Source organism: Neovison vison, chromosome 7, assembly GCF_020171115.1.
Source record: "Neovison vison isolate M4711 chromosome 7, ASM_NN_V1, whole genome shotgun sequence".
NCBI classification, from domain to species: Eukaryota; Metazoa; Chordata; class Mammalia; order Carnivora; family Mustelidae; genus Neogale; species Neogale vison.
In genome coordinates this window covers 144,969,566-144,982,550 of record NC_058097.1, presented here as the reverse complement: position 1 = coordinate 144,982,550, position 12,985 = coordinate 144,969,566, and the positions used below count along the sequence as shown (strand labels likewise).

General features: G+C 47.3%; 1 protein-coding gene across 1 annotated transcript in view; it reads right to left on the bottom strand.

The window, feature by feature from the left end:
- Positions 1-12,985, bottom strand: part of TENM4 (teneurin transmembrane protein 4) — a 379,161-nt gene that overhangs the window by 172,340 nt on the left and 193,836 nt on the right. Inside the window, exon 9 of the mRNA XM_044258440.1 lies at positions 11,281-11,491. Coding sequence (XP_044114375.1) covers positions 11,281-11,491 — 211 coding nt within the window. The remainder of the gene's footprint in view (positions 1-11,280; positions 11,492-12,985) is intronic.

The window sequence follows — 12,985 nt, the reverse complement described above, 5'->3', positions numbered from 1 at the left end:
CCTGTATTCTACTTTCCTCCACCCTCACCCTTGAACCTGGTCTTTTCCCATCTTCACTGCCCTCTCTTGCCCCACAGGAAGTGGGGTCTTTCTTCCTTTCCCAGGACTGGTCTTTTGCATCTGCCCTCCACTCTGAGTCTCCCACCTCCTTTCATTAATCATCTCCCCTCTCTCCTGGGCTCCCAATCTTCCCCCTGGCTCCTTGCCCACAGCTGACAACACGTTCAAGGCTCCCCCCACCTTGTATAAACCTTTCCATGAACCTGCCTCCTCCTCAGGTTACTCCCATCTGTCTCCTTCCCTGCTCTGTCTAGAAGGAATTGCTTCTACTCTACGCCTCTCACTCACTTCTGAACTCCTAGTGACCTTGCTTCCGCCTGCAACAGGGGGCGGAAACTCTGTCTGCTGAGGTTGCCAATGACCCGCTAATGGCCAACTCCAACAGCTTCTTTGTCAGCAGCTCCCTACCATTCCTCTAAGGCTACTTCCTTTGTATGTCCCTGGCCTACCCTTTGAATGTTGGGGTTCCATCTGTGCTCCCTGCTTCTCAGTACTCTACCGTCCCACCTGCCTCCTCCCATACCCACCCCGATGGCTTTCTGTCTCCAGGTCATAGCTATCTCCAAGTCAACACCTATTTATCCATCTGCCCATTGGTAAGTGTCAAAAACAAACATCCACTTAGAAATTCTATTAGCTGCTCAAATCTAATGTGAACTTACCCTCTGTACTTCCTTCCCCTCACAAGCCAACGTCCCCTCCTCACTCCCTAATTTAATTAATGCTATCCTTATGTATCCATTCTCCAAGGTTAAAACTTTCTGACTCCCCTTTACAGGTAAAATACAAGTGCTCAAGAAAACCAGTCTATAATGTCCTGTAATGCATCCCCTCCTTTATACAAAGCAGCAAAAGCTGCCCCAAATCAGGTCCTCTTCCTTCATCTAACCCTACTGGTTACTAAAAAAGTCTTCCAGTTGGCCGCCTTATTTTTGTCTGAGAAACCAACCCATTTTTATATACCACTGCCAAAGAGATCCAGCCAAGACCTGAATCATGCTATACCTTTGCTCGAAGACTCCTGTGCTCCCCATTGCCTTCAAGCCAGACTTCTAGGTTGGTTTACGAAGCCCTTACAGGTTGTTCCTAGGCTCACTTTCTAGGCTCTTCTCTGGGAAGCATCCCCTTCAGGACCTCTAGCCACTCGCAGTCGACACATCGGGCACTCTCACACAGAGGCATGAGGAGCAGCATGTGGGTGCTGGGGTCAGACAGACATGGATTTGAATTCCAACTCCTCACTGCCTGGGTACAGGACTTCAGCCCTAGTCATTTAGTCACTCGGAGCTCCATGGCCCTCTGGGGAAAATTGCCTACTTTGTATGCCTATTGTAAGTGTCTGAAAAAGTTTATGTAAAACATCTAAGATATACTGAGATACAGTATGTACTGAATAAATAAGTGGCCATTAATACTATTAACTTAGCCAAATAGTTCAGAGAGGCAGGGGTGAGTTTACAAAGACTGACAAGACCTGAAATTAGAAGAATGGGACATTTGAGGGGTTTCCTATGGAACTGGAAGATCAGTTTATAAGAATATGTAACACTTAGTGCCTTGGAATGTTCTGGAACCCAAATTTCCATTTTTGAGCTGCAGCAGTTCTGGCACAGAAAGACTGCAAGACTTGAACCGGTTTGAGAGTTACTTTGCCTCCTGAATCCAGCAGCCCTGGAAAGCACAAATCTCCTGGGACAGAAAGAACATTCCTCAACCAAGTGCCCAGCAGTGCCCTGAATTGGCAGTTGGGCCTTCTTTCCTTCAGAACTGCTCACAAGAAGTTCATGTCCACAGAAGAAGGATCTTGGCTGCAAGGAGCATCTGTGATCTCTGACCTTTTCACCTGGGGCTCACTGGCCGTCTGGCAAGGGTCTGCCATGTTCAGACTCCTGTGCCTGGCAACCCAGCTCCAGGAGAAGTCACTGGGATTAGGTTCGGAAGACCTGGCTTCATGTCCTCAGATGAGCCACTGTGCAGACTGCTTCCTCCCCTCTAAGTGCAAATGATGATTCCTTCTTGCACAGTCATCAGTGGTTATATCCGAGGTTGAACAGAGACGGGTACCATCTTATCTCATGTCTCCTCTTAGTGGAGCAGCTCCTTCTTTCTATTCCTGTGACTTGTACACTGCTTCCCAGCTCACTTAGCACATCTGCCGCGGCAAGCACCTTATGCTTCCCAACCTCCTCCTGCTTCCCTGGCAGAGGGAGCTGCCCTCATCTCTGCTCCCAGGGGAGCTTATGCAGCCCTCTCCCTCGGTGCAGACCACATTACAATGGAGTTCTGTATGAAAGGTCAGTTCCCCAAGCTGACTGCAGGCTCTCGGAGGGCAAGGCATCCGTTTTAGTCACTGATGAATCTCTGCCACTTAGTAAAGCAGATGTTCAGGAAATGTTGAATAATTAAGGACACTTAAGAACATGCTAAGGATGTACCATGAATTACACGTTTCATGTCGTAGTCAGACTCCCTAGTGTAGGTTTAACTCCCAACTGCAGGGGAGTTGGGTGAGGCTCAGACTCAGCCAAAGTCCCACAGCTTATAAACAGTGCTGTCAGAATTCAAACCCAGGCCTGTTTGACTCCAAAGCCTTTGACCTTTCTCCAGGCCACAGCACTACTCTGGCCACAGTGATAATTTCAGCTAGCTCCCACCAAGGCCAGACTTGGTTAGGGTTATTCGGAAAGGAGCGCTAGTGAACTGGAGGCGGTCTATGCAGTCAGGTCCCGAGTATCAGTGCTACTGCCAAGGCAAGGAGGAAAGACACCACCATGTGAGAGCCCTGGTAAAGGCACTGCTCTGTCCTGAGGGACGCCAGCTGGCAAGACGGGACTGAGTAATTGCCTTTATCAAATGTGAGAGAAAAGAGCTATCAGAGAATAAAAAATGCATTCTCAGTTATAAAAACAAAGCCATCACTGTCTCAAACACTAAACCATTGAGAGCGAGGTATCTGCTATCAGAAACTCAACCTGAATGGGGGTGGGAGTAGGGGTTCCTTCGGCAGGAGTCCAAGGCAGGGGCTGCCCTGCGGCTGCGGACAGCAGGCGCACCATGAGTCTAGGAGGTATGAATGTCATTCCCTCTAAGCCCCTGTCTGTCTTGACGACTGTCTGACTGTGAGAGTGTGGAGGCACACAGGGGATGTCGTCACACACTAGAGACCCAGTCACTGAGACGTCAGAGGAAGCACAGGCTTTGGGTTGCCAACCCAACTGCTATTTCCTATGTGTGAGATCTTGGCAAATAGCATTCGATCTCTGAACCTCGTTTCCGTAACCATAATTCTTTCCGTATTCATAATTCTGTGTGGGAACACACGGAATCCAACTCCTCAGGTTGTTGGGGAGCTGAGGGATAACACCCCCAGTACAGTACCTGGCACAGAACCACCGGAAATGGATCGACAGAGTACTGGGACTCTGATCCTGGCCCTGGGGCTTGGTGGCTGTGTGTCCCTGGACAAGACATGTGACTTCTCTGAGCCTCCGCTGGCTTATTTTTAAGAGTACAATTTAAGTAAAATAAAAGTTTGGAGCACTCGGGTGGCTCAGTTGGTTAAGCGTCTGACTCTTGGTTTCGGCTCAGGTCATGATCTCAGGGTGCGAGAGTGAGCCCTGGGTTGGGCTTCCAGCTGAGCGTGGAGTCTGCTTAGGATTCTCTCTCTCTCCCTCTGTCCTTCCCCCTCTGTTTGTATGTGCACTCTCTCTCTTAAAATAAAAAATAAAATAAAAAGTTTGCAAAGGCTCTTGGCATTCTGTATCCCAAAGTGGTAGAAACATCAACCAAGAGTGAATGCAAGCTCTGGCTACGGATTGAGGAAGATGGCTAAAATGCTGAAATGGGGGCAGGGGTCCTAAAATATCTAGACTCTGCCTGTTGAACTTCTTGCCGGCACATTCTTCTGGTCCCCTCCCTGCAGCTCTCTGACCTTCAAAGGCACATTTGCCAGTGGCATGGCTTCGCTGGCCCTTGAAACGGACCATTCCTCAGTCCTTCCTTAATATCATCTTAATACCTGGGGTTTGCCAATAATCTCCAAACATCAGTACAGAGATCAAATGTGTTCGTTTTTATTCTCAGGTCAGCCTGAGTCCCTGCCCAGACTCCTGTTACAGCTTCCTCCCTGGAGTTGCAGCTCCAAAGCTTGAGAAACTTTGAAATACGTAAATCAGATTAGGTCACTCTAGCTCAAAGTCTCACAGTGGCTTCCTGTTACCCCTAGGATAAATTTAAAAAACAGAACTCTTCACATGCAATCTGAAATCCCCATCCCAGGAGCCGTTAAACTCTCTCATCCATCCCCACACCCCACAATGTGACCATCTTAAAGCTCCTTGAACACTTCCAGCTCTTGCTTATCCCAGGGCCTTTGCACATGCTCTTGCCTCTGCTGGTAAATTCTTTCCCCGGACCTTCATCTAAACAACTCCTGCTCCTACCCTTGCCCCAGCCATCTAAACTAAGTCTCCTGTTTGTTTCTCTGGAGCACCTTCTTCTCTTTGCCACAATGAGTATTTACCATTTGCCATTATATATTTACATATGTATTTGACGACTATTTAAATTCAAGACCATCTCAAACTGCCTCAAGCATGTCCTTTCTTCTTCTCCAGCCTGATGTGCAGAGGAGTCCTGAAGCTGCAGCAGTCACCCTGGGACCACAAGGGAGCAAGCATGAAAAGAGCAGCTGGATCTGAGGACGGCAGGACATAAGCGGTGGGAAGAGCCGCGTACCGGATTCCACCAGTAGGTGCAGTCCCGGGCCCTGGATGGACACCCTAGATGGGGCATGCCTGAGAACATCGCACCCTACTACAAGGCCATCCTAGCAGGGATGTTGTTATGTGCACATGAAACACATTTCTAACCATTTTCCTCGAGACCATTTGGTACCTACAGTGCCCTTGGGCTATCTTTCCTTCTTTCCTGCCCTTGAGGTCCCAGGTCCCGATCCCAGAAGGTTCAGCAGTCCAAGGGAGATCCTGGGGGGAGTGGGAGGGGTGGAGGGGGCAGAGGGGAACCCTGTCCTCCTGTCTGCCCTGAGCGCAGTCAGCTCAGTCCCCAGTCTACAGCTGTAGTGCTCTGATATTCCTAGCTCTCTGCCATGAAAACGGATTTTTGCCATGGTCTGTCCCCTACGTGCCAGCCCAAGTTCTCCCTCGGCCTCTGGTTTCATCTCACTTATACCAGACTGTTCTGAATAAATCACTGCTATCAGGGAGAGGTGAACTCACAAGGCACTTTTCCAAAGATGTGTTTCCAGTGGAAATTTCACGAAGTGCTGCCAATGTCATTTACAAGAAGGTTAGCTGATTACTGAGAGACCTCGATACTTTACCGCCGTATCGTATCTCATAATTCAGAGGAAGGGAATATGGGAATGTGGGGGCAGAGCTTATTAAAAACTGAAAATCATCCTGCAATCACTTTTCTTAGTCTTTTCTTTGAAGTAGGCAGATTTTTACACAAGGAAGAATTATAGGGTGCCGGGGCTTTTTTCGCTCTAGATGCTTGCAAATGCACTGCAGCCTTATCTGATCAGAGCGAAGGAAGTATGGAAATGGTACAGTCCGCGGGTCTTTGGAAGATCATCAAGGACCCAGTTTTGACTACCCTTGGAGGATAGACAGAAGCTCAATGGAAAGCATCTGTGCACATCGAGAGAGAAACAGGAATGGGGTGCAGGCACAGCAAATAAGAACGCCACCAGCAGACTGGACCCAGACCTCCTGTGCTTCCTGCCTCCTCCTTTCCCTCCCTTCTTTTTCCTCGGGAAATCACAAAGCTCAATCCCAGCAACTTCCTCTCGTTACATAAATTAATGAGCTCTTGTTCTGGGCTCCATAAGATAAACCTTCTGGCTCTAATCATTTTGTTCCCTTGCTCAAAAGCCTGCAGTGGCACCCAATACCTACAGAATGAACTCTGCCTTAGGGAGGTGTGCAAGCTTTTCCCCGACAACTCCCTCCTCCCTGCCAGGGCATCCTACGTTCTGGTCAAACAGAACTTCTGGCTCTTTATAGCCAGCTTCCAGTTTTTGCCTACCTCCCTTTGCTCACACTGTTTGTGTGAATGAACTCATCATTCACACAAATGAACTCATAACGTGGAATGAACTCATCAGTGCCCATCCCCATCCCTGGCCCAGTGTGTCAATCTCATCCATCTTTTAGGATCCCATCAAATGCCGCTTCATCCGGGAGCCCTCCCTGACCCATCGACTGGACACGCCCATGCCTTCCTCCAACCCTTGTGGCACTTTGACCGGTGATTCCAGAACAGACCTTTCTTTTCTCCTTTCCACGGATTAGAGACACTTCCTGCTTCAGTGCTTCATCAGATCACGAGCTACCCTTGCCAGAAACCGCATCCTACCTTCTCTGTATCTCCAACTGGGGAAAAAGCAGGAATGTACTGTTTACTGAAGAAAGGAAGGAAGAAGGGAATGGGGGAGAGAGGGACGAAATCTGCTTCTAGTCCCTGGACATGGGTCCATTTGCAACAGCCAGTGGCCCAGGCACAAACAATAGGATTCTTCTCTTCCATTAGTACAGATGTCCTAGACCAGGAAGACCAGGTCATGTTTCTCACAAAAACTGCTGGGTCTATGTTTTCTAACAATGACTCTCATTTCTTTTCTAAATTCACCGTGGGGCATCTCTGGTATTTTCCAACTTGGCTCATCACTGCCACTGTCAGGTTGATCTGTCCTCTTCTGCTTTAGCATCAACCAGAACTATAAGATAAGATGCTCTCTGGAGACCGAAAATACTCCAACACTGATTTGTCAGGTCGGGGGTTTGCAAGCAATGCATCTGGAGATATTTTTATTTTTGAAGTTTTGGATGCTGTAAGCTTTGCTTTTTCCTCCTATGGTCTTTTTAATGACTTCGCAAGGAAACTTCCTGGGTTAAAGTAAGATGCTTAGTTATATTGGAAGGAAGTTAATAAAAGGAAAATTAAATTCCATATAATACAAACAGAAATAAAATATTTAATAGTGTCACAGCAAATAGTAAGCTACCGTAGGGCAGACTGGGGAAATACAGGGTTGGGAGAGCAAGTTGCCATCCTAGCCCCGCCCTTCCTAATAACTGTGCGACTTTGGGCAAGCCAATTAAACTCTCTGAGCCACAATTTCTTCATCTGTAAAGTTGAGCTCACCACATGTAGCGTCTAAGGTTCCTGGGATGATTAAATCACACGCAGGAAAGGGCTAAGCATGGCCCCCTAACACACAGTAGGCACGCTCAGAGTATGTGTTGAGTGAATAAACAGGTGGGAAAGAGAAGTATCACACTGGAACCAGAAACCTGACCCTGGGAAGGAGGCAGATTGCTCAAGAAGGAAGAACCCAAGCTTTGGAGACTGTCAGATATAAATTCAAGTCCCAGCTTTTCTCTGACCATCCCTGAATCTTAATTTCCTCTTCTGCAATAGGGGGTGATCATAAAAATAAGAATAATCACCTCACTGAGTTATCTAGAGGCTTAAAGAATATATTTAATGCCCTTTGTAAACGGCACCACTGAATTATATTTTAGTTGCTCGTATATATCTGCCTACTTCATTCAGTACTTGGGGTCAGCAAGGCTACCTGCCCCCAGGGGACCCAGGACTAGATCTCCACATAAGAGGGAAAAACTGTTCTTTGTGAAAACAGCTGCTCTCTTTTATTCTAAAACTTAGTTTCAGAGAGAGAGAGAGAGAGAGAGTGTGTGTGTGTGTGTGTGTGTGTGTGTAAATGTAAATGCATCCAGTTCAGAGGGAGCTCAGTCAACATCAGGTTTCTGTGTGTATATCTTTATGTATACAGTTATTAAAGTGCTTTTAGATTTTTTTCAAGGCAGAAGATAAACTCATTTAATTTAAAATCATCAGCTGGATTGCATTAAATGGAGGGAAAAGCAAAAATGTACACAATACACCCATTTGTTAAATTAAATGCAATTATTTCTCCTGTTACTTAATTACAAACAGACATAAATACCCTGGATTCTGACATCTCAGATCTTCTTAAATTCTAGATCTGCGTTTCAACATGTAATGAAGGGAGGGTTATATTCCAATCTCTGTGTTAAGCAAACCTGAGACTTACAGCTGTATATGGGGACCATAATGAGTTCACTAAAACAAGACCCAAACTTTTAATTAACCTGCCAAGACAAATTACAACTCACAGCTCACAGGTAACAATCACAGACAGCTGAGACTCAGCTGCCATGGACTCTTGGGGAGAGAGGGATTAATAGCAACATCAGAATCCGTCTGTTTTTGTATTAAAGAAAAAAAAAAGGTACTCATTAAACAATCACTGTAGCTTAAAGGAAGACAGACAAGTCCAAAAGGCAGCAAGAGAAAGGTGGGGGGAGGAGGACGATGGAAGAGGTTATTGGCAACTTCCGTTGGCTGGGTGCTCACAGGGCCAAAGCCTGTGCTAGGTATTTTGTACCTACTCTAATCTTCACAACAGGGATTGCAGAGGACTATTATTATTTCATTTTCCATATAAGAGAAATGGGCCTCAGAGAGGTGACCTGATGTCTGTGGTCACAGAGCTACGGTGGAACGGTTAGGGGAGGAAGGAAGAGAAAGCAGTGCTCATGAGGCACTTGTTCTCACAGCTTAGTTGACAGACCACTGGAATCAGGATTGTCTGGGCTCTACCTAAGGCTCGGCGGGTCATAACTCCTGGGGACAGGGCCCAGGAATCTAAATTTTAGACCGGCTTCCTGGGTGACGCTTTGTACAGCAATGTCTGAGGCCATTCTTAAGACACCATACCCCTTACTACTCAAAATGCGGTCCACAGATGAGCAGCAATGTACCTGGGTGCTGGTCAGAAGTATGGAACCTAATGACCCAGCTGCTGAAGAAGGACCTGTATTTTCACAAGACACCAAGTGGTTCACGAAGCCCCCAAAAGCACAGGATAGCCTCTCTGCTCTAAAAGATACTACAGGGTTAAGGGAGGTAAAGGCTGATTTTATCATTAAGCAAAGAATGGGAGAACCAGAGGGAAAAGCAAGACTATCACCTTAATTATGGCAAAACAGGTTAGCAAGCTCTGACAAGCCACGAGTTGGCAAAGGTAGCTAACTGTACCTATGTTTTACTTCTTTGAGAGGCACAACCTCATTACAAGTAGCTTTCCCCGGGGGGGAGGGGTTTATATTAATATCTTTTTATATTTATGCTCAGTTATTAAAAATAAAGACTTCTGGTTGGAAGACAGCTCAGTTCTGAGCAAGCATGATTGCGAGCCATGCCTCAGTGAAGTCAGGCTGTGAGACTATGAAGCTTCACTCAGGCACCGCTAACAACTCGATAGTCCATGCTGTTAAAACGAAGCCACTGCGTCCAGAAAGAGCAAAGAAACTGGGTCTGGAGCCTGGCAAACCCAACAGAGTGACAGCCTCACTGCTGGTGAGGACCACAAGTGGCTGCCCAGTACGGGATGGGGCTGCACCCAGAGCCTCCAGCTCCCCAGTAAGGAGCCAGCAGAGGGCCGAGCAGAGGGAGCGCCATGCTCTGGCTCATGGCTTTACCCACCGAGTCACCCTGCATGTCAGGGTCCGGGCTGGGGGCACAGATTACGTTGACGTCCTCGCCCTCAAGGCCCTCCGAGAGCAGCAGCCAGGGCAGACGCCTCCCAGTCAGGGACGGCACAAAGTGCTCTCTCCTCCCTGGGAGCTGACGCAGCCCGAGGGCCCTCCACTGTCCTCATTTTGCCAAGAGGGGAGACCACGGAGCCTGCAGGGACAGCAGAAGGGTATAAACCACGCCCGCATTTAATGGGAAGGTGGTCTCTGCCTGGACACTAATGGCAAAATGGCAAACGAGAGGGAAATGGCCTGACCATAATGACTGCTGTTTAGAAGAAGGCAGGGTTTTGTGGGAGTTTTAGGGATCCAAGGACCAGATTCAGAGGTTTTTATTCAACTCCGTTTTCCATGTCCCAGAGGCTCCCAGTCAAGGACTGAGACAGGGTTTGGAGGTGAACTCTATACCACATAAAGCTTTTCATTAAGCAGAAACCCTATTTCCAAGCATTCTGGCTTAGTAGAGTTTTATTTTCTGTAAGTTTTATTTTCCTGCAGGGGATTTTGTCTCCAGGCTATGTCATAATGCTTCCAATACAAACTCAGAATAAATGAACCACTGAGACTACTGTGTCCTATGGCCATCTAAGCAGGAGACAGAGTCTATGGGATGTGCGGGTAATTCCTTAGAACAAGATGCTGGGCTCCCCAGACACTGGTAGGCTTGTGGAGTGGCCTAGGGGCTCACTCTGAACTGAGGGCTATAGCCCTCTTCCATGACAAGGGACAGAAAGGTGTTAAGCCCTATTGCAAACATCAGAGCTCACTCTCTGTATCAGAGATCAAGACGTCACTGTTTTTAACACAACCTGTCTGGCTGATTACATTGTTCATTCAGACCTGTGCTCTGCCATTCTCATTCTTTCTCTGAGCCTTCTTCTTCTTTTCTCAACTGCCAGGGACTGTTAGCTCCAAAGGCAAAATAAACAAACAAACAAAAAGCCACACATACTCAAAATCAAAACCCAGGGGGTGCCTGGGTGGCTCAGTGGGTTATGCCTCTGCCTTGGGCTTGGGTCATGATCTCAGGGTCCTGGGATTGAGCCCTGCGTCAGGCTCTCTGCTCAGCAGGGAGCCTGCTTCCACCCCCCCACCCCCCACCCCCCGTCTCTGCCTGTCTCTCTGCCTGCTTGCGATCTGGGTCTGTCAAATGAATAAACATAATCTTAAAAAAAAAAATTAAAAAAGAAAAACAAAAACCCAAATCACGAATCAATGCACTGAGCCAAAGAAGCTATACAGGTGTGGGAGAGAAGTGACAAGAAGAGATGTTGCCTCTATGTGGCTGGTCAGACAGGGTTCCAATCTCATTGTCAATTCTACCTCTTGGTTTCAATGTAGCAGCTGGTCCACGGTTAACACAGGAAAAGCAGTAGGTAACAGCCCAGAATAGCCTGCCAGCCCCTCCTGCCATTCCTCCCTTCCCTCATTTCCCTAATTCCCACTTCCATCCCGTCCAGCAAGCCCAGTCAGGATGGACTCACGCCAGACTCCAGGTGGCATCGACAACTGTGGGCAAGATGCATTCCCTTGTTGGCTCCAATCCATAGAATCCCCAGTGTCCTTCCACCCAAAGAGACAAGATCCCACAGACCCCAGGGGAGGTCTTCCTTACCAACAGCAGTGGTGAGAAAAGAAACCACTTCAGACTCCTTCCCATCATTGTAGAAAGCCAGGTGCCAGATTCCAGAATCCAAATACTGGATGAAGCCAGTCTCGTGACTAGATGGAGGGACGACTCCCCGAGACTGGCGCTGGGGTCCCTCCAGGCTACGTGCCTCCTGCGTCAGGAGCCTTCTTCCATCCAGGAGCTCTACAAAGTCAAACTGAAGTACAAAGTGGGCACAATTAGCATGTGTCTGCTTCACCATGTGCTAGATTCCTTCTTCACACTTCTCCTGGGGAGCACACAAGAAACCCAACCTGGAGCAGGCAAGAAGGCTAAAGCCACATGCAGGTTGATCAACCAACTTTGACTCCTTCCCAGACCCTCGTTTTACATGGTAATAGCCTCTAGATTCCCTGTGAGTGCGGCATAATTATAGTGAATGAGTTTTTAGTCTCATTTTTCTTTAATTTGGTGTATATGTGGGCAGTCTTCATCTGGCTGAGTCTGTACCAAGATGAACATGCTTTTCCAATGGTGGGCACGTCATGATCGGAAACCTGGCCATTTAGTGACTGCACCCCAATTCTGCAAGGGATGGCGGGAATCCCAGGGCTCAAGGACCCAGACTGGAACACTGGATGTGCCTTAAATGTCAGTCAAGTGCAAATGAAAATGTGATTTGTACCCATCTTCCTGTTATCAAGGATCCTTTCTAAATGCTCCAGTTTCAGCAATCAGTTTCAGGGGACTTAAACTGGATTAGCTCAAAATTCTATCAATAATTGCATGCTGTGTCAGATACAGTGCTGACTGACCAGAACCTGCTAGCGTGAGACCCCAGAGAACTCACTCACATGGTGTTAACAACAGGCAGGTGGTTAAGTCCTACCAGCAAGCAAACTGAGCAATTATGTCTCCTACCTATCTATCCATCCATCCACCTACCTATCTATCCATCCATCCACCTACCTATCTATCCATCCATCCACCTACCTATCTATCCAACCATCCACCTTCCTATCTATCCATCCATCCACCTACCTATCTATCCATCCATCCACCTACCTATCTATCCATCCATCCACCTTCCTATCTATCCATCCATCCACCTACCTATCTATCCATCCATCCACCTACCTATCTATCCATCCATCCACCTACCTATCTATCCATCCATCCACCTTTCTATCTATCCATCCATCCACCTTCCTATCTATCCATCTACCCACCTTCCTATCTATCTTTAAAAAAACAAAAACAAAAAACAAGATATCTATCCACCTACCTAAAAAACCTATTGTTTTTTTTTCAAAACCAAGATATCTATTTTATTTCACATATAAATGAAGTCCAGGACTAGGACTGCTCTTCTACAAAGAAATCAGGGGCCACAGCTTTATTTTCCTGTGATTCTACCATCAGCAAATACATTTATGTAGCTTTTACCTAGCAATCTTCCGTAACGACTGGGGCTACAAAGGCTGCGTGTGGCCTGGGGGTATCTGATAGATGCCTCTGATTTATGTTACTCCAATCCCAGAGCTGGGAGGACCTTACCTTACCTTACCAAGTCTGTCCTTTACCCCTCATGACTGGTAATTGGGAAATCATCCTGGATGAGTCATCAGATATTTCTGGTGTGCGTGGGTCAGGGTAACTGTGAACCCCCAAAGGACAGAAGGGATGTGAGAGACTGGGGAAGTAGCATGTC